General features: G+C 36.5%; 2 protein-coding genes across 2 annotated transcripts; both read right to left on the reverse strand.

Moving 5' to 3' along the window:
- Positions 1–1,628: 1,628 nt before the first annotated feature.
- On the reverse strand, positions 1,629–20,683 carry LOC134281955 (SCO-spondin-like). Its single transcript, XM_062764396.1, is given in 37 exon segments — positions 1,629–1,839; positions 2,249–2,414; positions 2,600–2,796; positions 3,191–3,361; positions 3,458–3,634; positions 3,983–4,153; positions 4,795–4,971; positions 5,162–5,332; positions 6,632–6,802; positions 7,042–7,212; positions 7,605–7,781; positions 7,882–8,052; positions 8,258–8,428; positions 8,780–8,950; positions 9,102–9,272; positions 9,482–9,652; positions 10,577–10,747; positions 11,106–11,276; positions 11,509–11,679; positions 11,836–11,848; positions 11,851–12,008; positions 12,125–12,295; positions 12,493–12,663; positions 13,096–13,266; positions 13,561–13,731; positions 13,868–14,038; positions 14,261–14,431; positions 14,673–14,843; positions 14,953–15,123; positions 15,420–15,590; positions 15,797–15,967; positions 16,091–16,261; positions 17,007–17,177; positions 19,050–19,220; positions 19,488–19,658; positions 19,849–20,019; positions 20,518–20,683. Coding segments are annotated over 37 exon segments (6,036 nt in total). The 5' UTR covers positions 20,624–20,683; the 3' UTR covers positions 1,629–1,762.
- A 196-nt stretch (positions 20,684–20,879) lies between these two features.
- On the reverse strand, positions 20,880–27,237 carry LOC134281944 (uncharacterized). Its single transcript, XM_062764381.1, has 10 exons — positions 27,066–27,237; positions 26,607–26,777; positions 25,867–25,986; positions 25,631–25,801; positions 24,535–24,705; positions 23,374–23,391; positions 21,929–23,205; positions 21,652–21,751; positions 21,464–21,514; positions 20,880–21,145 (listed from the first exon to the last, which is right to left on the reverse strand). Exons 1-10 carry the CDS (start codon positions 27,235–27,237, stop codon positions 20,880–20,882), a joined length of 2,517 nt encoding a protein of 838 aa, XP_062620365.1.
- Between the last annotated feature and the right edge of the window lie 233 nt (positions 27,238–27,470).

The following is a 27,470-nucleotide window of genomic DNA, read 5'->3' on the forward strand; positions in this document are numbered from 1 at the left end:
AACCAAACTATCATACAAATACTCTTCCAAAATCTTTTCCTTATTTACCAGTATTTATTATTTTAAATTGGTATTTTACAAATTCTGTGGTCATTCAATGACCTTTCCTTCTAGAAAATGACCTTGTGTGAAAACGAATCTATCATTGGGTCGTATTTTGATAGGCATATTTCCTATCAATTGTAGGCCATTGCTTTATATCATTTTGACTACAAATAACTCCGTGTTCACCTATCTAACGAGGTTGGCTCCTGTCTTAAACTTTTTTCCTCAAGTATATTTTTAGTGTCTACACACAGGGCTTAATTAAAAGTCAAATCAAAAAATGGATGTAAATATGCTTCTTTTGGCGCTACAGTACATTAGATATGACCTTTTTGCACTGAAATTATGTGTTAATCAAAAATTACATCTTCGACGCTATCCCTCAAATATTTTTATCCAAATGAAGCATGAAAAAAAACTGTAAGTCTATTTAAAAAAAAAAACATTTAAAATTGTGACTAAGAAAAGGTTTGAAATTGCTTTGTATAATCAATTTTCCGTAAAATCAATTATTTGACCACCGAAATATAGCTGAAATTTTGCCCACTCGGCGTAAAACAGCAAGAAATAAATCATTTGACTTTTCTGCACTCACAAAATGTGATTTTTCTGGAATTAAAAAGTAAGCAAGAAAATCATTTTAAAGTCTTAAACTTTTGCTGAACTTAAGCAGATGGGTCAAAGTTATATGAAATGTTCAGGAAAAAAACATCAAAAGTGATGGTATGTGATGTAATCTTATAGATTTTACTTTAAAAAGTGTAAATGTGATGTTAAAATTGGATCAATTTTTTTCCTGGACTTTCAGAATATATTTACTATAATTGTCAAATCTCGTTGAAAGAACTTATCATAAATATTTGATTAGATTTTCAGAACCAACATAACACACTTCACTGAAATAAAAAATCATCGTGTGCAACCAGCATGGACAAATAGGAACCGAAAATCAACAGCAAGTTACAGTATATATTTCAAAAGAAAAAAAAATCATTTTTCTAAAAAAAAACCTTTCGCCACAAAATGTAGTACCTGGCTTAATCCTACTTGAATGGAATTTAATTGCTTTTTTCCATCGTATATAGTTCAATTTGCATTGTAAAATCAAAATTCAATGTTAAAGCTTAAAAATGATGCTGAATTTTAGAAATAAAGGTCCAGACTAAAATCTGCTCAAAAGCTCAGGATCGAACATCCTTCAATATATAGAAAGGTCAAGGTGAATGTGATTTGTCGACAGAGGTTGCCTACTCCTTATAGGAACCTGATCCCATCTCCGTTGTAACAGAGTTACGTGTTTGCCCATTTCATTATTCATACTCCATACGGGCTTTATGAGATTGATATCTGTTTGTTTGACTAACTTTTTTTATTCAACTGTCTGTTTATTTCACATTTAATGCTGAACTTTTTTATACCTTGAAATGGACATTACTAACAATCGACACAGTATGACGCGTAAGCGTTTTCAATATTCATAAATCCAAAGGGATCAGATTTGCACTTGAAAAGACTGTTCTTTGGGAGCTGCGCATGGTTCAAAATAATTTGATTATATCCTTCTTGGAAAAAAAACTTTATTACATAAAACAAGGAAATTTACAAATAACAAAGCGTGCACTTAATTCAACAAAAGAACATAAATGTGACATTCTAAAATCAGAATACATAGCAGTGTGCATGTTACGACAGAAAGTTTATGAGAGAGAAGGCATGGTTAAAAATTCATCAAATTCTTCAGAACTGCAAGAGCAACTAGTATGATAGTCATCACAGGTGTCATTCTGGGTAGCTCTGTGAAACAAAAAAACTTGTTATGATTCTAAATACATAAATCGATGAATCAGGCAATTTGTTTTTTTTTTTTAGAGATAAACGTTTGTATTTCATTCAAAAAAATGAAGCTTATCAAAATCGATATGCTTTAACATTTTGCCAAACGATTTAGAAGTAAAGTTTATTGTGAGGACGCTTTTTGCATATAATCAGTAAAACTCTGCAGATATAAACCCAACTTATTTTCAATTAATATGCACATATATTTTGATCTTTAAGTTTCGTAGTGTTTTAAAACAAAATGTAGTGAGTTTTTAAACAAAATAGTTATTAAGACACACGTACAAGATCCTTCATGGATATGTTATTTTATTGCAGTTGAAAACAACGCTAATACTGAGTGACGAGTGTAAATTATGACGTATACCTGCTCCAGCCTTGGCCATACAGGTGTTGATGTGTCCGGCAGGACATCCGGCCCACGCCTCGTCTTCGTCACTTCCGTCGTCACATTCCCCGGAACAATCGCAGACGAATGCCTGCTCCACACACGTCATAGCTCCTGAGAAACAGCCGAAATAACCAGCGGGGCACTGAAATACATTAAAAGTTTAAGTATAGGACAAGACTTTCCAGATAATCTCAGATTTTCAATTTACTGAAATTTACTGAGTAAAATCAGTTTTTAAGGAGTCCATTTTCGAAGACACTTGAGCATTTGATAAACAAAATTATTTTCAAGAGTAAGTCTGAAAACTATGACGTTAAAGAGCTCTACCTGTCCACTGTTTCCATTGGTTGGTGGTCCACACGTGGTCATTGAACAATCTGTTAATTCACTGGAATCTCCCAGACAGTCCTGGCCGCCATTGAGCGGTGCTGGGTTTGTACAGGTCCTAGACCTGGACTTCTGACCGTTACCACACGTGATAGTACACGTGCCCCAGTCTGACCAATCACTCCAGCCTCCATTTACTGTTATCAATTTTAAAATATCACTAACATAAGTAATGTATTACGGATGATGCAAGATATGCAAAAAAAAATACATTCGCTGATGATAAAGCAGTGATTCCCAAGGTATTTTAGGTATAAAACGCTTGATATGTGGTAAACTTGTATATTCCATTGCAAATTACTGGGTAGTGTTAGGTCATATCTTGGCTTTTTTAAGAAAAATTAAAAGTTCCATGAAAATCTGTCTCATTTTAAAATCAGTTATATCTTTGCAATCTTTGAACAAAAAGTATTTAAAACATCCACACACGACTGTTCGGCATTGCAAAATTATATCAACCTACCCTAATATAAGAAATGTTCTGTTTTTCTAAGGTGAAATTGGCAAACTAAAACAAAGCAGGAAACTGACCAGCACAAGCCTGTGTGTTACAGTCTTGAGTCTCTGAAGTGTCACCGGAACAATCAGCGCCGCCATGCTGTGGTGCGGGGTTTGTACAAGTTCTGGTTCTACCCTGACTTCCTCCTCCACATGTGACAGAACACGTGTCCCAGGCGGACCAATCAGAGAAGCCTCCGTCAACTAAAGAATATCGAAATTTAATGTTATTTAATACTCAGACATATTTAGTGAGATTATAAAGAGTGAAGCAATGTCACTTAACATGCAAATCCTTACTTGCACAGGGCTGAGAACTACAATTCTGAGTTTCTGAAGCAACACCAAGATTGGTACAGTCTTCTCCGCCATACTGTGGTACAGGGTCGGTACACGTACGTGTGCGTGTCTGTGTTCCTCCGCCGCACGAGACTGTGCATGTGTCCCAAATAGTCCAGTTAGTGTAACCTCCATCAACTATAAAAAAGGTAAGAAATACATGGTTCCTGTTCGATGCATTATCATTTACTACGAAATCGTAACATTAAACAGTTAATCACTTTTGATGATAAATACATGCCAAATATGCAAGTGAAAGATAAGAATATCACTTCAAAGCAAAAATTCAAATTTTTTTCATTGCATGTATCATTATTGTTTCAATGAAAACTATTATGAAAAATTCCATTTTTTGTTATCTTAAATATTTTTTCTCAAGCCAATGGTTTCACAGTTGTTAAATTCACATGAAATACATTTCACTGTATTTTTTTCTGAACTTTTTGAACTCTTTTCCTTCTGAAGAGTAATTTTCTTATAACATACTTGGACAGAAGTCTATGTTGCAGTCTTGAGTTTCTGTCAGGTCACCAGTACAATCTGCACCGCCATATTGTGGGATCGGATCGGTGCACGTTCTAGTTCTACTTTGACTTCCTCCACCACACGTGACAGAACACGTGTCCCATGCGGACCAATCAGTGAGGCCTCCATCAACTAAAGAAGTCAATTCATAATGGGGTTTACATGATTAAAGAAATATATGAGCTTCATTTTTCATAATTTTATTTTGCTGTTAAAACGTGCTATTATGATAAAGTTACTTGTAGTTTAAATATATATGACCAATTAGACAAAAACAAAGTATTTTTTAGAAGTAAGATTTCTGAATAGTGGAATGTGTAGTATTAAATAAGAAATCAATACTGATCAGAATGACAATAATGTAATTTTGCTTCAATCAAAGCATTTCAATAGTTCTTCCATCACAAATACGAACAAAGAAGTTTATAAATGTTATTTTTTCCGACAATAAAAAAGTTAATTACAATTTTGCAGCCAAAAATTCTGACTTCAGATTTTCATCTCATATTGATTTAGACATCTTGAATACATCTTTGGATTTTACATGGTACTCCAGTATAATGTCTAGGCATATTCTGATTTCTTACTTCCGAAAAGTACATAATAAATCGTCTGTAAATCAATTCTTTTACGCTATGCAGAAAGTATCATAAGGAAATTTTCATCAAAGGACTTAAAAAGGAGCAGAAACATAAAATACAAATCTTTTTTAAGTCGTTAGATAAAGCAAAATGACAATGGTACGGCTTGTAACTTTTTTCATCAACCCTTACTAGGACAGGCCTGTGTGCTACAGTCTTGAGTTTCTGAAGCGATACCAAGACTAGAACAGTCAGCTCCACCATACTGTGGTGAGGGGTCGGTACATGTGCGAGTGCGTGTTTGTGACCCTCCTCCACACGTGACTGTACACGTGTCCCAAACTGTCCAACTTGTGTATCCTCCATCAACTGTTCAAAGAAAATAATATCCTGTGCTTGGGTGATCCAAAAAAGGTTAGGTCCTTACTGATTTTTAAAATTCACCACTACCGTTTGATGTTTTGGCCTCATAAGGAAGAATCCAAGAAAAGATCTCATGGAAAAATATTTCGCTAAAATTTTACTTCCTTAAATTTGCTTGCGGATATTCAGAACATACTTGGACAGAAGTCTGTGTTGCAATCTTGTGTCTCTGTTAGATCACCGCTACAATCAGCGCCGCCATATTGTGGAGCTGGGTTTGTACAAGTTCTAGTTCTACCTTGACTTCCTCCTCCACACGTGACAGAACACGTGTCCCATGATGACCAATCAGAAAAGCCTCCATCAACTAAAGATGACAGAATATGTGGTCTCTTTATAAACTTGCAAATACAATGTGAAATGGTATTGACATATTCAGTAGAGTAGCCAAAACGCGGTGTAATCAGTCCATCTTATTCAGGTTACAATCAGAAACATCTTTCTGATTTCAAACAAATTGCAGAACCAAGATAGCACTTGCTTGCAGCTGTTTCTCATGTCCACACTATTGCTGTGACCAAATCAAATCACTTTAACCTGGCTCTTAGACTAAAGCTCAATCCTCTCTATTTTTATTACACGTGTTTTAACTTAAGCAGTTTTTTTCGGTTGCCCATGCCACTGTTACTGCAGTAAAATAAAGGAAATTTTATGGCAAGACTGACCAGTGGTCGTGAATTATCTCCACATAGAGAACTTTCAGTTCTCTAGGCCTTCAGTCAGCTTGATAGCACAAATCAACAAGCACGTAACAAGAACAGAGTTAGGAAAAGTGCCTGATAGAAGATATCCCCGACTTTTGTACGTGGCAAAAGGCACAATGGATTTATAGTTGGTGTTGCAATTGTCCGAGTCCAGCTCTTTGGACAGTGTTTTAATACAGTAGAGTTGTCGATTAATTTTCTTCAATAAGAGAGCACTATGTGTATTTCCAAGATTGGGAATCACATACGGACAATTCAAGGAACATCTCAAAGCTACAAATCAGGTAATTGTTAAAAGCAAACAAATTCACTAAAGCAGTACATTTACCATGCGGGTAAGAAATTGTTTGAAACTATATATTTAGGTTCATTTCATATGAGGAAATATTTTGTGAGACTCTATATTGTAATTAGAAACATATTGTCTTGGAAAGGAGTAACAGCATGGTACGAGTAACTTGTCCAACAACTAAAGGGAAAAAGGGAATTTGGTTTGATTCTTATACTGACATTTTAAACTAAAAATTATTTGATAAGTCCAACTGGTGAATAAAAGAAAAAAGTACTTGGTACTTTAATTTGGAAGTTTTCTCAACCGCCCCTGTTTATTTATGAAATCTTATTTCATTGTACAAACCTTCGTGACATTGAACATACTTTAACTGATACTGGAGCAACATGTGAGAATCCGATAACAACCCTTCAGTTACATAATTGCTGTTGATATGAATGAATGAATGTTTAGCAACATTGAGTAAAATTAAAGCTTTTCAAGTTAACATTGTTTGAATTAAAAGGGATGATACATGAACTGCTGTAAAAGCATCTCTTAGTGTAAGCTGCAAATTCATTCTGTCTGTGTTTCATAAAACAACAACAAAAGTAGTCTACACCAGTCTTACTTGGACAGTTGTTGGTGTTACAGACTTGTATCTCAGCATCCACTCCCGTGCAGTCCGCTCCTCCATACTGCGGGACAGGATTAGTACAATTACGGTATCTCTCCTGGGATCCGCCCCCGCATGTCACGGTACAGGTATCCCACTGTGTCCAGTCAGTGTAACCTCCATCAACTGAATAAAATTAATTTCATTAATTACATCATTAGCCATAATTATGACAATTTTTATTGAAAGAATATCTTCATTTCAATCCTACAAAAGGTAAGTTTTAATCTGTTATATATCATCTTTTATCGTTAAAATCTAAACATATCGTTTATACTAAATTATAATTAGCCCACTTAAGAAAGTCGTAGCATTGTCTCAACTACCAAGAGGATTTATAATTATAATGCATATTGAGGACATACTGGGGCAGTTTTGTGTGTTGCAGTCCTGGGACTGTGCAAAATCTCCGGTACAGTTAGCGCCGCCGTGTTGAGGGGCGGGGTTGGTACATGTTCTGGTACGCCCCTGGGATCCGCCCCCGCAGGACACGGTGCAGTCATCCCAATCTGTCCAGTCCGTGAAGCCACCATCAACTGTTCAATTAAACACGATCAAAGGTTAATGGTGTATCCTTCAAAAAGTATATTTAGGTTTCGATTAATTTAAATTTTATTTGTCTTATTAAACAGAAGGTAGGTTTTGTTGTCCATTTCAATCTTTTTAATAGTGGAGATATAAAAATGCCTTGATATTACGTTAACGATATAAATTACATGTATTTAGTTCATTAATACGGCACCGGTGGTGGGCAAGGATAAATAATGTTTTCATTTTTTCGGGCGAATGAGAAATTTAATACAAATTTGAATTTCTAATTTGTCCGAACGAATTTTTAATTTTTTCGTTTAAAGGTTTTTTCCTGCCCCTCCCCCCCTCCGAGACGCCACAGTATCGTAAATTGATGAAACTTCGTAAAAACTCTTACTTGGACAAGCCTGTGTGTTACAGTCCTGAGATTGTGATTCATCTCCAAGACTGGAACAGTCTGCCCCACCGTACTGTGGTGCCGGATTCGTGCATGTGCGTGAGCGTGTCTGTGAACCTCCTCCACACGTGACTGTGCACGTATCCCAAACTGTCCAATCTGTATAACCGCCGTCAACTACAAAGGTTGCATTAATTTTAGATAAACTGTGGGTAAAAATAACACAATTCAAATTTAAAGGTAATTCGAAAACTAATATATGTACTTCAGTACATACTTGGACAGAAATCTGTGTTGCAATCCCGACTTTCTGTTAGATCACCAGAACAATCGGCGCCGCCGTACTGTGGTGCGGGGTTTGTACAAGTTCTGGTTCGGCCTTGACTTCCTCCTCCACACGTGACAGAACACGTGTCCCAGGCGGACCAATCAGAGAAACCCCCATCAACTACAGACAAATTAAACTCCAATATAATCTCTTTACATATAAAAATATAATATTTTAGGATGGGTAATATACTTTTATTAAAGATGAAGTGAAATATATTACTGATTTTTGCGAATACTCTTGAAGAATTGTAGGCATGAGACAAAGAAATGTTTCTTTTATCAAAGGTAAATAACTGCCGTAATTAATGTGTTATTTGACTCACTAGGACAGTTCTGTGTGTTACAGTCCTGACGTTCCTCGCTATCCCCGGTACAATCCGCCCCGCCATACTGAGGCATGGGATTGGTACAGCTACGGCTTCTGTTCTGGGATCCGCCACCGCATGTGACGGAACATAGATCCCAATCACTCCAGTCTGTGTATCCACCATCAACTGTATGACACAAAATATACATCATAGATAAAATTAAACTATACTATGGATGTTGTTTATATATACGGTATTTTGATTTATACCTTTCTATGGCTTTTTTCATATAGATTATACATAGATTACTCAGACAACATCTATAAAAGGTATATCTCTGACAAATGAAATTCAACAATATCTTGCTTTATACCGAATAAGACATTTCGTATATTATTTTTAACTCTTCTGTCCACCATTCGTCTATCAAAACAACCTCTTTAATACTGTTTCAACTGATCAACTACCTATTCTAAATATATTTAAATAAAATTCATAATGGAACAAACTACAACGGTAACGTTACAACAAACGTACTTGGACAGTTATGTGTATTACAATCCTGTTCTTCCGAAACGTCATCCACACATTGAGCTCCGCCATACTGAGGAACCGGGTTTGTGCATGACCTCAATCGACCTTGAGAACCTCCGCCACACGTCACAGAGCACGTGTCCCAGGCGGACCAATCCGTAAAGCCTCCATCAACTGAAATTTGCACATTGAAATTGTTTTCTTTATTAATATCTATAAGCTTATAACTTCCTTTATAATTGGAAATCAGTCTTGAATGACGTTTTCAATGGAAATAATGATGACAAAACCAAAATGACCACGTATTAAGAATCATCAATCGTACTTGGACAATTCTGGGTGTTGCAGTCCTGAGTGTCTGTCAGATCGCCGGTACAGTCAGCGCCGCCATATTGTGGAGCTGGGTTTGTGCATGTTCTTGTTCTGCCCTGATTTCCTCCTCCGCACGTGACAGAACAGGTATCCCAGGCGGACCAATCAGAGAAGCCTCCGTCAACTGTTTATTTTAAAACGTAAATTTGAATTCAAACTTTAAATTTAAATATTATCCAACTCGAAATTTATTATTGTAAATTTTTATTCAACCCAAATATAAAGATATTAAAAATATTTTTTGATAGTTATGAAAAAAATTAGCAGGTTACAAATACATTCCATTTACAGTTGCCTTAAAAGTGATTAAATAAATTAGGAATATAACTTTACTTGGACAATTTTGTGTGTTACAATCCTGAGCCTCGTTATCAGCTCCCACACATGCAGCGCCACCATACTGCGGTGCCGGATTTGTACAGGTTCTAGTTCTGCCCTGGGATCCGCCACCACATGTGACGGAACAAGTATCCCAACCGGACCAGTCCGTGAATCCTCCGTCAACTAAAGGGCAAAAAATTAAGTATCTTACTATTCTAAAAATGTCGATGATATTTAATTCAACAAAAAATGTTTCAAATTTTTTTTTTTTTTTGGTGGCAACATTTACGTCAATTGAATTTTATTTACAATTAAATATTCGAGACTGTCTGCAAAAATTTCGTTCTCAAGTTCAAGTTTCAAGTTCAAGTTTGCAATCATAGCATATAGAGTCTACATCAATTACAATTTCTTTATGAATTATTTTGTCATTTCTTGAAATACTTAATCTTTGTTTTGAACATATTTTATTGACATGTCAAAGGGATTGGACACAAGCTCCAAAAACTTAGATAGTCCTCTCCCATACTTAGATAGTCCTCTCCCATATATATTTGATAAAATATAAAGATGTAATTTTTTCTTTTTCTTTAATAACATTTTTATTACCCCTTGTGATAAACTTCAGTTTATAATAACGTCACAAGTCCGACGTCAACCTACCTATCAATTGCAAAATCGGTTAAAAATATATATAAAATTGTAATGACATTTTTATACCTATAATTTCTTAATTTTGTTTAATTTTAGGAATTAAGAAATATTTAATTGCTTCATTTTAGATTGCCAAAAATGAATTTGCTTAATATATTAGATTTTCAATAGAAGTGACAACATTTAAGTAAATCGATTTATTTTCAATTAACATCACTTACAACAAAAACTTAAATGTCTTTATCATAATGACAGAATAATTATCTTTCGAAAACAACCTCTTGTTTAAAAAATCAAAGCTATTAAAACTATTGTTAAATGTTTACTGATATTAATTTGTTAAGTGTAAGTATAAAACTGACAATTCTGTAGAACCGTAACCGTATTTGCCAGAATAGAATCTGAGGAAAGGGGATATCCCTTTTACACCATGAACAAGAAATCAGAACTCACTAGGACAATTGTGTGTGTTGCAGTCTTGGATCTCGTCAGGATCCCCACTACATGTAGCACCGCCATATTGTGGTGGCGGATTTGTACAGGTTCTGCTTCGGTTCTGTAATCCTCCGCCGCATGTCACGGAACAGGCGGACCAATCATTCCATGATGTATATCCTCCATCAACTGTGAATAAGTATTCCTTCTTTAATACATGTAACAATAATAATGCTGACTTTTTAAAAATATTTTCTGAAAAATATCAGCTGGAAATTACACCGTTTCTGCTTGATATTTTAATTATGATAAATCAAAATAGTTTTTTTTCCTCACGAACCTAATATTTTTTTTTAAATTCAATACGTTGAATATTTTCCTCGTTTTTTTCCCTCTCTCTCTCTCTTTATCTTTTTGAACATGAACTTGTTAAGCTTATTCAATTTCATCTTTCCAACAGTTTTGCATTAAGGAATGCAATTTTAGCCGATAATACACGTTAATAATAGTTAACAGAAAATTGATCTCAGACTTTTTGTTAACTTACTGGGACAGTGGTGCTCATTACAGGTCTGTTCATCAAACTTGGTCCCTGTGCAATCAGCACCTCCATACTGAGGGGCGGGGTTTGTGCAAGTCCTTGTCCTGCCCTGTGATCCGCCTCCACAGGTCACAGAGCATGTGTCCCAGGCCGACCAATCAGTGAAACCACCATCAACTAAGATTATCATATAAACAGTGTAAACTATTCATTGTAAACGCTCTTCCATTCTGGAGGGTTGTCAACACTTGACACAGTTTAGAATTTGAAAAAAAAAGATTTCAAATTTTACAAGTTATCTTGTTATCATAAAACATTTTTACACTGATTAAAACTAGGTTTCTTTGAAATAACTACAAAACAAGAATTAAATATTTCCAAGACATAGGACTTTGGAGAGCTGCATTACTTGGACAGAAGTGGGTGTTGCAGTCCTGAACTTCGCTCTCGTCTCCAATACAGGAAGCTCCACCGTACTGAGGGGCGGGGTTTGTACACGTTCTCGTGCGTCTCTGTGATCCGCCACCACAAGTGACAGAACACGTGTCCCAGGCCGACCAATCGGTGAACCCACCATCAACTAGAAATAACAGGTTTTTATCATTTTAAAATAAAAGGAGATGCGACAGCTTCCTCAAGAAAGTTGGTAACATGTTAAAAGACTACAGCAATGCAAAATAGCATAAAATTAAGACAAGCTGCGTTGTACACGTTCTATATTAGGAATTGATCGTACTTGGACAGTTATGGACGTATTGCAGTCATCGGTCTGAGAAGAAGGTCCTGTACAATCTGCTCCGCCATATTGTGGGGCCGGGTTTGTGCACGTTCTTGATCGACCCTGACTTCCTCCACCACATGTGACAGAACACGTGTCCCATGCTGACCAATCAGTGTGACCACCATCAACTGGAGATGTAAAATAGAAAATTTATTGAAACTTATTATTACACACTATACCGATGAATGCATAGGGCTTTAGGAACTTTGAAAATGTATACATATGAACAAAACTGTATCCTTACTTGGGCAGTTCTGTTCATTGCATGCCTGACTTTCCTTGCTGTCACCAGAACAGTCGGCGCCGCCATACTGTGGAGCCGGGTTTGTGCAAGTTCTAGTTCTACCTTGACTTCCTCCGCCACATGTTACAGAGCACGTGTCCCAGGCGGACCAATCAGTGAAGCCTCCGTCAACTATTGAGATAGACATTTATTTATATTTACACGCTTTTAACTGTGTTAAGAATTATAATTATTAATATGAAGTATTGTGAGTACATACGATGGAAGACAGGCAGATATCATACACTTTGAAGAACATATTTGAATTGCTTTTGACTTAGCAATGTTATCATGATATTGCAATGAATCTATGTGCTGAGTTTTCATACTTGGACAAGCTTGTGTGTTGCAGTCCTGATTTTCCTTGTTATCACCGGAACAAGCTGCGCCACCGTATTGCGGGGCTGGGTTGGTGCAGAAACGAGTTCGCTTTTGTGTGCCCCCACCGCACGTCACAGAACATGTGTCCCATTTGGACCAATCGGTGTAACCTCCGTCAACTGGAAGTAAATTCAAATTTGTATGATGCTATATCTTATTGGATAATTTTTATCATACAACAAACATGACCTAACGTAAATAAAGAATTAACAGATATTCTCTAATCATGTGATTTTTATATAATTATTCGTCATTAAAACACTGTATATAGGAAATTATATTTTGGTCTATTATGATCCAGTATACATTTTTTGTAAAAAATGTACTAAAACTCAATTTACAGTGTATTAAACGCATATATGTATCAAACTTATATAAAAAAGTTTTTTTCAAGCTAATGAAATCAAAATGATAAGAATTTAAAGAAAACAATTTTTGATTTGTTCCTTCATACCCTTAACTTTTTCCTTTTACAGCACTGCAAACAATGTTTTCAAATTCAGTCTTAGAACAGCTCCTTAGTCATTTAAAAAATAACAGTGTCCACTTACTTGGACAGAACTGTGTGTTACAGTGTTGTGACTCTTTGTTGTCGCCGACACATGGAGCCCCTCCGTACTGGGGACTGGGCTTAGAACATGACCTTGACCTGCTCTGAGATCCGCCCCCACAGCTGACTGAGCAAGGTTCCCAATCAGACCATTTAGTGTATCCTCCGTCAACTGAATCGAACAAGTATTCAAAATTAAAGTACATTTAAATTCATTACATATAATTTTCAGATTTTATATAATTTAAAAAAAAAACAACTGATGCATTTTATGGTTGACAAAGCAAAAGAAATTATTTTTTCTTCTAGATAACAAAAAATAACAAAGTTAGATTGTAAATTTTTATCAGTTTTTAACGTTTAACTATAACTTGTAACAATAGCCATCCTTTGTAAGCGATTAAACACGTTTCACATAATTTACTACATTTTGTTTGTAGTTAAAGGAAATGCACTCTCTACATACTTGGGCACTTGTGGGAGTTGCAGTCCTGAATTTCATCAGCTACACCGACACAAGCTTTCCCGCCGAATTGAGGAGCAGGGTTAGTACACGTCCTCTCTCGCTCCTGTGATCCGCCCCCACATGTTTGAGAACATTGGGTCCAGTCTGCCCACTCAGAGTAGCCACCATCAACTAATAATAGGATCAAGGTCAATAAATTAATAGATGCTTTAAGAAAAAATTAACAATAACATGTCAACTTTTATCATTAAAACCCAAAAAAATATTTTTCATATCATAACTAAATTTGAATAAATTATATATTAACTTGGACATTCCTGGGTGTTGCAATCTCTGTTTTGTGTAGGATCCCCACTACAAGACTTTCCGCCATATTGTGGGGCGGGGTTTGTACAGGTGCGTGATCGACTCTGGGACCCGCCTCCACATGTTACTGAACACGTGTCCCAGTTACTCCAAACGCTGTACCCGCCGTCAACTAAAAGACACAATCCGTTTATTATTGTTTCTAAAAATGCTCTTTTCGCTAATTAGAATTATAGATTATAGATACAGAAAATAAAACATCAATCTAGATAACAATTAGACATTAAGCTACACCTTATCAGAAGAGAGTGCCAAATGCAGCTTAAAAACAATAGCACTGTTTATTTAAAAAAAATATTACAACAAGAATAAATTTCAAAACAGGACAGCATACTTGGACAGTTCTGGGTATTGCAATCTTGGCTTTCCTTCAGGTCCCCAGTACAATCTGCACCGCCATAACGAGGCTCGGGCTTTGTACACGTGCGTGTTCTTTCCTGGGATCCGCCACCACAGGACACGCTGCAGGTGCCCCATTTACCCCAGTCAGTAAGGCCTCCATCAACTAAACAGATCAAGATGCATCATTAATATTACGATTTACATAAATTTCCAATTTCTTACTGGGTCGTTTAAAATTGTCAAAGGTAAGTTAACTTTGTACCTTAAGTTTTGCAAATACTTTTTTTTAAATAGATATATTACATGTATCATAATTTTAGCGTTTTTTTACTACACGTTTCTCTTTGTGAATAAATTTTAACTATTCATTTTACTATAAAGAACATAAAAGGAGTTGTATTTACTTGGACAGTTTTGTGTGTTACAGTCCTGAATCTCAGAATCTGCACCGGAACAGGAAGCTCCGCCATGTTGAGGGGCGGGGTTAGTACACGTACGAGATCGCTTCTGCAGTCCACCTCCACAGGTAAGAGAGCATTTCTCCCAGTCAGTCCAAGCAGTGTAGCCACCGTCAACTGATCATCAACAAAGTATTAGATTCTCTCTTTTGAAATGCATGTATTACATATAACATCTTACCACAATGCATAATACAAATAAACTGATATATCTAGGATTCCTTACTGGGACAAGGGTGGTCATTACAATCCTGAGCATGGTTCAAGTCACCAGAGCAGTCTTTGCCACCAAATTGAGGGGCGGGCTTGGTACAGGCGCGAGTTCTCTTCTGAGATCCACCTCCACATGTCACAGAACACGTATCAAACTGGGTCCATTCAGTCAGACCACCATCAACTGAAATGCAATATTTTTTGTCAAAGTTTTCACATTTTTTTTTCCTGTATTTTGGAATATTTTTAAAAAGATAATCATTGAAAAGTGGCACACAACCAATAAATACTAAAGCAAATTTTTTTAATCAACTCTGCCGAAATCAATATACGGTGGGCAATAAATGGTCTAATTTCCAAATTAATCGAAGGACTTCTATAGCAAGGTTATGCAGTATAAATTTTACGTCTGATGTCTTTTTTTAAGGTATATATTGTGTAAAAAAAACTTTATATAAATGTGTGTATCATTAATCGTACTTGGACAGTTTAGTGTATTGCAGTCTCTAGCTTCGGTTGTGTCCCCTGTGCATGGTTTTCCGCCGAACTGTGGCGCTGGATTTGTACATTTCCTGCTGCGTTTCTGTTCACCTCCTCCGCATGTGACTGTACAAGTTCCCCAATCCGACCAATCGCCAAATTTGCCATCAACTTTTTAAAAATATAAAAACATGTCCTTGACCTATTTTTACTAAAAAACAATCATGCATAATGCTAATTTAAAAAACGTTCTCTATTTTGTAATGATGGCCTGATGTAATACAACCGCAGATACTTAGAATACTCGATCCCTAAAATTGGTAAGACCTGATTTTTGAATTTATATATTTATTCATATTTTCTAAAATTATTCTTACTGGGACATTCCTGTTGGTTACAGGTCGTGGTTTGTGAGGAAGCCGCCGTGCAATCTTTCCCGCCAAATTTAGGGGCGGGATTTGTGCAGGTGCGGGTTCTCTGTTTCGTTCCTCCACCGCATGTCACTGAACAAGTGTCCCATTGACCCCAGCCGGAATAACCTCCATCAACTAGGATGTACCAAATGGAAGAAGAAAGGTCAGAACATACAGATATATTTTAGGATTTAGTTAGTATACTAAGGGAGAGTTGTTTTTAGAGTAGGAGGAGGAATGAGATTAACTAAAACTAACTTGGACATTCCTGTGCGTTACATTTGTCTCTCTGAATGTAATCTCCGGTGCAGTTCTTCCCGCTATATTGTGGTTTGGGGCTGTTACACAATCTTCCTCTGGCACGTGATCCGCCACCACACGAGGCAGAACACGGAGTCCAGAAACTCCACTTACTGAAACCACCGTCCACTGAAACAGTTCAACATATTGAGGACTGATACCTTACCATATTTGAAGTAAAGGGAATCGAAATAATAAAAAAAATATGCAGCTTTGTATGGAATCCGGATAGGGCCACGCAGTTCACTATCGCATCATCGCACCATCGAGGTTTAGGTCGATAGTGCGATGAAGAGATAATGCGATGACGATGAGGCGATGGTGCGATAGCGATGAAGTGATGGTGCGATAGCGCGATGACGATGATGCTATGGCGCGACAATGCGATGACGATGGTGCGATAATGCGATGACGCGATGGTACGATGACGCGATGGTGCGATAGTGATGACACGATGACGATGGTGCGATAGTACGATGACGATGATATTCACTATCGCTCAATCGTGCTATCGCACCATCGCCATCGCATTATCTCGCCATAGCATCATCGTCATCGCGCTATCGCATCATCGCTTCATCGTTATCGCACCACCGTTTTATCGTTATCGCGCCATCGCATTATCGCGCCATCGACCTTTAAGTTGATGCTCGATGGTGCGATAGTGAAGTGCGTGGCCCTATCCGGATTCCATAGCTTTGCAAAGCATAATAGCTTTATTAAAAGATAATTGTTCGTCTAATACCCTTTCCATCTGAAAATATCAAACATCTCTTCAGAGAATATTTTCATGGCTGGATTTAAACCACCTAACCTCCCCCTTTACGAGTTTTACAATTTATTGCCTCTCTTTCTCATCGTTGAAACCACTTACCGGGACAGTTGATATTTTTGCAGGTTATGGTGTACCCAGAGCTTCCATCACAGTCTTTGCCGCCATGAGCTGGGGCTGGATTGGTGCATGATCGGCGCTTAGTCATTTTTCCGAAGCCACAGGTCACTGAGCATGCGCTGTAAGGAGTCCAGTCGGTCCAACCTCCATCCACTTTAAAGAATAACACGTTTGATGATGTAATTTGACAGTTTTGGTGGATAAAACAAAAGGAAATGATTTTATATATGAAATACCTGGACATTATGAGATATATGTATCCGAGGCATTTCTCGTTTGGGATCATCGCTTGTGCATAACTTATTGGTAAACTTCTAGATCTATGCGTAATCGATGTATTTTTTGGTAAAAGGTAAGAGGACATTTCTGAATAATAATGTATAGCGCAACTTTTTTGGCATGCAAGTCATATGGTTTTCTGAATAATCAAGTAACCACGATAATTCTTTGTTCATTGATAACCAAGATATTTCAGGTATATAACTTATCTAGAAATTTCAAAGTATAAAGTTACCAGTTATTTCTACTTATAAAAATAACAATAATTAAAGAAATTTAAACAAAAAAAAAAATTCTGGAACAATAAATTACTAGGATCATATTTTACACAAAGGAACATTTTTGAGTATTAAAAGGGCATTTCTCCCAAATGCATTAATTGCAAATTCAATACTGTATATACAAAGAGAGATGCCGGGACATTACTGAGTAAATTAGTTACTGGGACATTTCTGAATAAATAATTAACAAAAACATTTCTGATGAATAAGATACCGGGACATTTCTAATAAATAGGTTATCGGGACATTTCTGAATAAATAATTTACAAAACATTTCTGATAAATCAGTTAACGGGATATTTCTGAACAAATCAGTTACCCGGACATTTCTGATAGATAAGTTATCGGGACACTTCTGAATAAATAAGTTACCGGGACATTTCTGATAGATAAGTTATCGGGACACTTCTGAATAAATAAGATACCGGGACATTTCTGATAGTTAAGTTATCGGGACACTTCTGAATAAATAAGTTACCGAGACATTTCTGATAGATAAGTTATTGGGACATTTCTGAGTATATATTACCGGGGTATTTCCGATAGATAAGTTATCGGGACATTTCTGATAAATCAGTTACCGGGATATTTCTGATAGATAAGTTATCGGGACACTTCTGAATAAATAAGTTACCGGGACATTTCTGATAGATAAATTATCGGGACATTTCTGAGTATATGTAACCGGGGTATTTCTGATAGGTAAGTTATCGGGACATTTCTGATAAATCAGTTACCGGGATATTTCTGATTAATGAGTTACCGGGACATTTCAGAATAAATAAGTTGCAGGGACATTTCTGATAAATAAGTTACCGAGACATTTCTGAGTATATGTAACTGGGACATTTCTGAATAAATCAGTTATCACGATTCTTCTGAAGAAATAAGTTTCCGGGACTTTTCTGAATAAATCAGTTACCCGGACACTTCCGTGTATATACCGGTAAGATCAATTTTACGGGACATTTTTGAATTATTTAATTACCGGGATATTTCTGAATATAACTTTCCGGGGTATTTCTGAATATATTAGTTACACGAGAAAATGTCTTATTAAAATAGTAGTTACCGGGACATTTCTTATTACATAAGCTACCTGGGCATTCATTGAGAATGAAACATATGGAGATAACGAACAGTATTCAAGATCAAAAGCCTATAAAACAATATAAAATAGGAGCAGATGAAAACACAGACCTAAAAAAATCAGAGGTGGGATCAGGTGCAATGAAGAAGTGAGCATCCTAGCCGTGTGCTACTAGGACTTTTCAAAGTCTTAAGTTTCCAGGTCCAGGTTCTGAGTATATAAGTTACCGGTAAATTTCCAAGTAAATGAATTACCGGGCGATTTCTGAGTGTTTCGTTACATGTCCACGTCTGAATATATAATCTACCATGATATTATTGGTTGTAAGAGTATTCCGGGTTTTATTCAAGCGGAACATATTTTCGTGTCATTTACCGGCACATTTCTGTGTGTTGCAGTAGCGGCCGTCCAGATCTACCCCAGCGCAGTCTTTCCCGCCATATTTAGGTGCTGGATTGGAGCACGTCCTCGCTCTCGTTTGCTTCCCAGTTCCGCATTCCTTGGAACACTTCGTCCATTTACCCCACGATCCCCAGTTCCCATGTACTGTTTAAATGAAATTTCGATTTTTAATCAAAGTAAAAGTAAAGTTGGACTACAAGTATAAGAACGAACGTTGATTTTTTTTCAAATCAAAATAAAAGGTGAAAAAATATTATAAAAGGCACTGGGAAATTACCTTTTGACCCTTACATGTATCAAGTTTCATTGTTAAGCTACACATTTTAGATTCATCATTTGAAAATAATTTTGGATTTTGGATTCGTTTTGAAAAGAAAACATTTGATACAATTTGACGTATGAAACGTATACCTGGGCAGGCCTGTGTGTTACAGTATTGTCCGTCGATGTCTACTCCCACGCAATCCTTTCCTCCGTTCTTGGCCGCTGGGTTGTTACACAAGCGTTTGCGGGTTTGTTTGCCTGTCCCACAGGGATTTGAGCATGTTGTCCAGGCGCCCCATTTACCCCAATTACCGTTTACTGTGAAATACAAATACATTTTTATACAATCACTATTATATAGATTCTACATCTCTACATGTCTCATTTCTTCACTTTAAAAAATGGAGGCGAAAACATGCAATACACAAAATTCTTCATTGTTAGATGACAATAGAAATGAATAAAGCAGGATTTATCTGTAAAATCTTAATTTTAATTGTTTATTTACCAGCGCAGCCTTGGGAATTACAAGTCTGAGTTTGTGTGTAGGATCCAACACATTTCTTGCCACCGTCTTTTGGAGCCGGGCTGTTACACAACCTTCCTCTGGCCTGAGTTCCTCCACCACAGTTCTTGGAGCAGGGAGACCAAGAAGACCACTTGCTGAAGCCACCATCAACTGAAAAAAGGATATAGAGATAACGAACAGTATTCAATATCAAAGTTCATAAAACAATACAAAATAGGAACAGAGCAAACACAGACCTCCGAAATATCTGAGGTGTGATCAGGTGCTGTTGAAGAATCAACAGTATTTAACTTATCAGTTAATTTTTATGCTATTATATCAATATTTGGAGATAATGTGAAAATTATAAGGTCCTTCTACTGAAAGAAGAGTAAGTTGTGAACTTCAAATGTTTTTACGAAAAACAATCAAAAGTATACTCCGTGTTTGTTTAACCTATTTCTCTAATTTGGCTACATTCATGCAAGAAATAAAAATGTTTTATTGTTTTTCTTTAGGTGAATTTGAATAAAACCTTCTGTTTTTTTTAAAACTCCAAATGATAGTCAAACTATATTCAATGATATTATGACGGTTGTAAATTTCCTAGACGACGATAAGTACTGTATGTGAACAATTATTATAAGATACGCGTAAATATGATCTTACCTGGACAGTTGACATTCTTGCAGACGACAGTGAAGCCAGAACTTCCATCACAGTCTTTCCCGCCATTTGTGGGGGCGGGGTTGTTACAGTATCTTCGCCTTGTCATCTTACCATAACCACAGGTCACTGAGCATGCGCTATACGAGCTCCAGCTGCTCCATCCGCCATTAACTGTAAATGATACCGGGTTAGATAAGTTGATATATCAATTTTCATTTAAACTTTCATACAAGGACTTGCAAAAGCAGGTCGTGATCTATGGAGACCTAAAATACTGAACTACGGTTATTTTGAACACGTGACATATAATTAACATATTGATAATATGGATAACTTTGGTATTTAGTCTGCAGCATTTATCTTTAAATGTAAAAGTTTAGGTGTTTTGGCTGTATCGATGTTCTATAAATAATCGTGATAGGGATATTTGCATACTTACCAGCGCAGTATTTCGTTGGATAACACGTAGACGTTGATTTAGAGCTACCGGAACAGGATGTCCCGCCATACTTTGGTGCGGGATTTGAACAAGTTCTTGTTCGAGTTCTGGTTCCTTTGCTGGAGGAGCTTGTCTTACAGGCCACAGAACAGCTGGACCACGAGGACCACGCGGCCCAATTACCATTAACTTCAATTCAGGAAAATAATTACACATGGTAAGCAGCAGTGTATGGATTTTTTTAATGTTTTTTTATCTATGCAAAGTTGGAAACGGAAAAAAGGTTTGTAGAAACTTTACTTTTTATATTACTTATAAATGTTTAGATATTATTCATTACATGACACCGAAAGTCAATCATTGGTTAAAATATGTATGTGCGATTCAATGTATCAATGAATATTATATTGGTTCTAAATTCTTTAAATATATTATTATATATGCTTTAATATGAATGAAGAGGAAGTGTCCAATTCAAAATGAACTTTTTAAAATTAAATAACATACTGGGCACTGGTTTGGCACAATCTTCATTTACTTTTCCATCACGATCGTCATCTACAAACAGAAGATCTAACTAAGCTTCTTCATTGATGCAGGTCGGACAACCATTTACATGAAATATAAGTGTTACTTTTACCAATAGGGACTTTTACATGATATATTTGGTATAGGATTTATGATTGACCTCTGACCTTTGTTTTTGTTTTCTGTTGTACAAATTTCCTCATCTATCTTGCCGTCACAATCGTTATCAATACCATCACCGTCTACAGATTTGGTTGGCGTGCAGGGCTATTTAAAGAATATTGTTTATTGTTAGTGAAGCATGTGTCAAACTGATAAAAATTGTCTAATAACTTTTTTGTATCAGATTGTATTACCCTGCCATTAAAAATTTCATTTTTGTCCTTATTTCTTTACAGAGAAATGGAAATCATAAATCTTTTTTTAACATAGATGAAAACGTACGGCGTTAACTTTTCCCATTCTCATCCCAGTGCTAAATCCATAGGTCTCGTATCTAGCTTGCCCGTACAGGTATCCTCCAAAAATAGAGATGGGTGACGTGTGCATAACGGTATGTGATCCTTGGGATACAGGTACGTAACCACCCACTAGATCCGTGCCTGCGATCTTATTATACTTAGTAGATGACGGGAAGGCTTTCCCATCCAAACGAAGACCTTTGACCTCTGAACTCTTGGCAATGAACATGAAGTAGTTATTATAAGAACCGAGTGAGTACTTTGGTGTGGCGAATGTGTAGTCGGCGCCATATTGCTCGATGGGCGGGATGATCATCATGGCAGGGTCAGACAACTCTGATGATTTCTGCTGTGACTGCACGAACTGGACCACCATGATGGGCTTTGTCGACTTGATAAAACAGTACGCAGTGGATGGAATTTTTTTCAGAACCACCTGGCCAGCTGTAAGAGTGAAAGAAGACTTGTATCCGCCGGAAATGGTGACTGTTGTTCCGCTCTCACTTCCGATAAACTTGAAGTAGTCTCCGACGGTTCGTTTGGGAATAGGAGCTGTGGCAAACTCCTTACCCCAAGTATTAACCGGAGTCATCTGTTCCACTAGATGATCGGATGATGTACCGGTACCGATGTTTGTTTTACGGTTTCCTGAGAACACCGCAACCGGTTTATTTGCGACAACCCTAGTACCGGTGAAATCACCTTTTGCGGTCGTGAGCTGCCAAGTACCATATTTGTCTAGTTTTTCTGTGACTGTATTTCCCTTATAATACTTTTTACCACCATACGATACATATCTAGACCCAAGACTGCTGCCAAAATTCACACTAACTGACGTTCCATCATGCGCACCGACCACCAGAAGTTGGGACTGGTAGGTAGATGGGTACCAGGAAACTACGTAGTAATCATTTGAAATGACGTCAGTAGGAAGGGCGACAAATCCATCACAGGAATACAGTTCTTTGTTGATTCCGTAAACCACGACCTCGTCCGTGGCCCGGATCAGAATACCTTTCGTGCCTTTAGCTGACCCGTCCATCCTGATATTCTGGTCAAGGAAGAGCTGTTTGACCTGGCCCTTGGAGATGGTGAAGCTTGACCGGATGTAGGGCTTAGAGGACTTCGGGGACTGGACACTCACACTGACCGATTTTTTGGAGCTGGTTGTGATAAAAAGTTCGACTTTCATGTTGAGGTTAATGTTTTGCATGAAGCCGATGATAAATTCTGTACCCCTGTTGTCTGGTGCTCCTATAAGTCAGTTATATAATAAATTTTATCTATGAATTATATTATTTTGAGATTACATTAAATAAAAGAATATGACAAATCTAAACGTAATATCTTTCTTTGTTAATAGTGTCAACTATTTTAAGTATTCAGTTAACATTTTACAAGATGTCGTAAGATGTCGTACTGTCTTACCTTGCAATGGTACTGTCACTGAAAATAAAAGATAAATACCTACTTATAGTTGTTGATTTGATGTAAACTAGTATACATAAATTATGCATTTGAAATTCATAATAAAATGAGAACCCTTTTTCTGAGGGTTTTGTAGTGGATAATATTTGTTTGCAATGTACGTTTTACAAACATTCAGATTAATAAACTGTCAAATTTGTGCACAAAAAAGTCAAAAGAATTACCTAAACTCTTTGGCGTTTTTATTGGAACTGAAAAAGAAAATGCATGTACGTCATCTTTCAAAAAACAAATCATATCATTTTCCTCTCCCATAATTGTGCGATATAAAACTCTTTTTTAAAATGAGAACATAAATAGCATGCGCATGTCAATTTCATGATCATTTCCCACGTTTCTTATCGTAATTTGTCATTTACGTAGTGTTTAATAGACAAAAAAATGATTTTTATGGAAATGAATAAGAATTATATGATTTAAAGCTACATTTTTTTTCAAACCTGGGCAGTCCTGAGTGTTACAATAGCGGCCGTCCACGGACAAACCGCTGCAAGATTTCCCGCCATTACTAGGCTTAGGATTGGTACATGACCTTGACCTAGATTGTTTTCCAGTTCCGCAAGTTTTGCTACATGACGCCCACGATCCCCATGACGACCAGGCACCGTTTACTTAAAACAAAAAATGTTCTTTAAAACAATCTCCATTGAAACTGAATTTAAACAACTATTTTGTACAATGAAATATACTATACACTTGGTTACACATAAATATGCGTTTATGAATGAGATATATAGGTCTACATATACATATGTTTGTAAATATTTATTCTCCTAAAATTCTACTCAAATAACAGAAAAAAGTCCATTTTGTAAGGAACTGTTATGGAAAAGCAAGAATAATTTCATTATGACATCGAAATACTGTATCTGATATCAGAACTATTGTGAAAACTGTTTGAATCAAACAACATGATTCTTGAATAAATCTGTGGCAAGTCATCAGACAGATATATTTTTTATTTATTTTTCTTGATAATTTCTGGGATATATGAACCTTTTACTCCTCCAGTACAAAAGCCTTGATTTTTATGGGGTGCTTAGAGTTTTTTCTTTCTATTGTTTTGTTTTTTTTCTCTTTACTCCCATTCAAAACACTTACCGGCGCACCCCTGGGAATTACAAGTTTGAGTATCCAAGTATGATCCCACGCATTTTTTGCCCCCGTCTTTTGGGGCTGGGTTATTACACAGCCTACCGCGGGTACGAGATCCGCCCCCGCATTTCTTAGAACAGGCAGTCCATGTTGACCATGCACTAAATCCTCCATTTACTGAGAAATGAAAAATAAAATACAAATTTGTAACAAGCAAATTTTAAATTAAAATCTGTAAAGCACCGAATTCAATTTTTGATTGTAGTTTGCTCGGACAAACTACAATTTCAAACGTTTTAAATACTAGTATCGAAAGTTGTAGTTTTTACGAAAAACTTAATCAGAAAAATACACATAAAATTTCAATGTTGCTAAGTAAAAAAAAACCATGTAGATTCTTCTTTTGCTTCTTTCAAAGTAATCTATAAAATCGTCGATGAGATCGTAAAAAAAACTTTATTCGGTTATAACTAATATCTGCCACCCAAATCAAACTTTGACGGAGAAATATTTAATTATGTACTTAAACAGGGGGATAAATACTGACTTCAAAGCACTGAATATTTTCATAAGCAATGACGTCATATGTTTGAAATGACGCCATGAAAATGACGTAAATTTAAAATTTTCCATGATTTCTACAGAAAAATGTATATATTCAGTCGATATTTTGAGTAAAAATCACCGAGCGCAGGTATGATTAGGCTCAATATTTTTATATAATGTGTAGAATGATAATATCAATGAAATATGTAAATATTGTTTCTGAGCAAACTTGCGCTCTATAAATTTTAAAGCTTAAATTGTTGAAATTTGTCCATTTTGTCCTTTTTTTAATTTTTTTAAAATGATATAAAATCGGACTAGTTTGTGACGTCATAAAAACAAAAATTGTCAATAAACTACTTTGAAACTATAATATGTTCTGTTTATTCATATTTCTTATATAATTTACATAATTCAGCACTTTTCAAGAATTTTTCAAAATTTGACTTTTGAGGGGGCAAAGATATGATACCGCATATAGTTCTTTATGTTGTATCTCAAAGGCATTAATTTTTCTTCCAGCACATACACAAAACTCCACCAAATATCATCATACCTGGACAGTTGACATTCCTGCAGACGACAGTGAACCCAGAGCTTCCCACGCAGTCTTTGCCGCCATTAGAGGGCTTGGGATTGTTACAGTATCTACGCCTAGTCATCTTCCCGTAACCACAGGTCACGGAGCATGCGCTGTACGAGCTCCAGCTGCTCCATCCGCCATTAACTGAAACCAAAACTAATCATTAAAAATAAGTAAATGCATATGCTGAGGAACTTTTGAATATTAACGTGATAATGATAATGATGATGATGTTGTTGGTGGTGGTGGTTGTGTTGTTTGTGTTGGTGGTGGTTGTGTTGGTGTTGGTTGTGGTGGTGGTTGTTGTGGTGGTGGTGGTTGTGTTGGTGCTGGTTATGATGTTGATACTGAAGAAAATAACGGTGTAAATGACAGAGAATCCTAATGATTATTATAATGGTTGTAGTGGTTGATCACACACCTGCACAAAACTTAGAGGGAATACAGGTGGAAGTTATTATGGAGCTTCCAGAACAGGATTTGCCTCCGTATTTGGGTGCAGGATTTGTACAACTTCTTTTTCTGGTCCTGATTCCGATGCTTAAATAACTTGTTTTACATGAAACGGAACAACTCGACCATGACGACCACGAGGTCCATTTACCATTTACTATAAATCATAAAATGTTAGGAGAGAATTAAAATAAACGACTATATTGCTTGATCTTCTGTCTCTTGATCTTAAGTAGTAAAGTTTATATATGGTATTACTATATAAAACATTGTTTTGTTTTTTTTTGTCATAATTTTGAATTATTTGACATAATAAGATATCCAGATTCTTAACATAAATTTGAATGAATTAATTTGAATGAACATAGTTTCTTTTCTGCTTTCGTGACATGTAAATTCTCATCATTTTATGATACCTTTTTATAAATTCTATGAATAACGATATACATACTATACATGATTTACTGTGTGTGTGTTTGTTTTTTTTTCGACAAACCTGGGCATGTCTTTGTGTTACAGTAACGCCCGTCCAGTGACAAACCACTACAGGATTTCCCACCACCACTAGGTTTGGGATTGGTACATGACCTTGACCTTGTTTGCTTCCCTGTTCCGCATGACTTGCTACAAGACGTCCACGATCCCCAGGATGACCAGGCATCGTTAACTACAAAAGAAGCAATTCCATTTCAAAACAATCACGATGATTCCTTTAAAACACATAGACGTAGAAAAGACAAGGATGCATTTAAGATTTCAGAGAAGAAAACCAATTTGAAAGTTCTGTGAATCAATATTTCGTTCCCTGACACTTCTTTTACAGTTGATAGCAAAAGAAGGATGAAAAAAGTAAGATAAGGGGAGCAATTGTGATATAATTTTAGCTCTGGGGGTTTATATGTGTTGGCGTTAACCATAAAGACCCTGCCCTACTACGGAACTGCAGCAGCATTACCTACCGACGCAACTCTTGGTGTTGCAATATCGGCTCTGGCTAGAGGAACCGCTGCAACTTGAGCCCCCGTTCTTCGGCGCCGGGTTTGTACATGACCGTTTCCGTGTTTGTTTACCGGTTCCACATGCCTTGCTGCACGAAGACCATGATCCCCATGACGACCAGTTACCATTCACCCGTGTCACTTTAAGAAGAAAAAGGATGAAGCCAGGGTTATACAAAACAAACAAGATGCTTATTAGGGTAGTGTTTATCTGTTTATCGACTGCATAGAACGGTTTTGGTATTTTGTGGTAACACCGCGAGTTGCGACAGAAAAGTACGAACTTGGCTTAAGTTACATAAAAGATATACATAGTTGAGAATGCTTCATCAAGGAATGTGTATATGAGGGGGAAATCGCAA

Source organism: Saccostrea cucullata, unplaced genomic scaffold (assembly GCF_032062105.1).
Source record: "Saccostrea cucullata isolate Sc308-1 unplaced genomic scaffold, CSIRO_AGI_Scuc_v1 ctg837, whole genome shotgun sequence".
Lineage (NCBI taxonomy): Eukaryota > Metazoa > Mollusca > Bivalvia > Ostreida > Ostreidae > Saccostrea > Saccostrea cuccullata.

What these genes read in the sequence shown, in the direction of transcription:
- LOC134281944 (XM_062764381.1), bottom strand. Translation starts at nt 27,237, where the DNA reads ATGGTAACTGGTCGTCATGGGGATCATGGTCTTCGTGCAGCAAGGCAT. An exon ending in GAATGGGAAAAGTTAACGCC is followed by an intron (nt 21,752 to 21,928) that starts GTACGTTTTCAT and finishes TTCTTTAAATAG; the next exon opens with CCCTGCACGCCAACCAAATC. An exon ending in TTGTGCCAAACCAGTGCCCA is followed by an intron (nt 21,146 to 21,463) that starts GTATGTTATTTA and finishes CCTGAATTGAAG; the next exon opens with TTAATGGTAATTGGGCCGCG.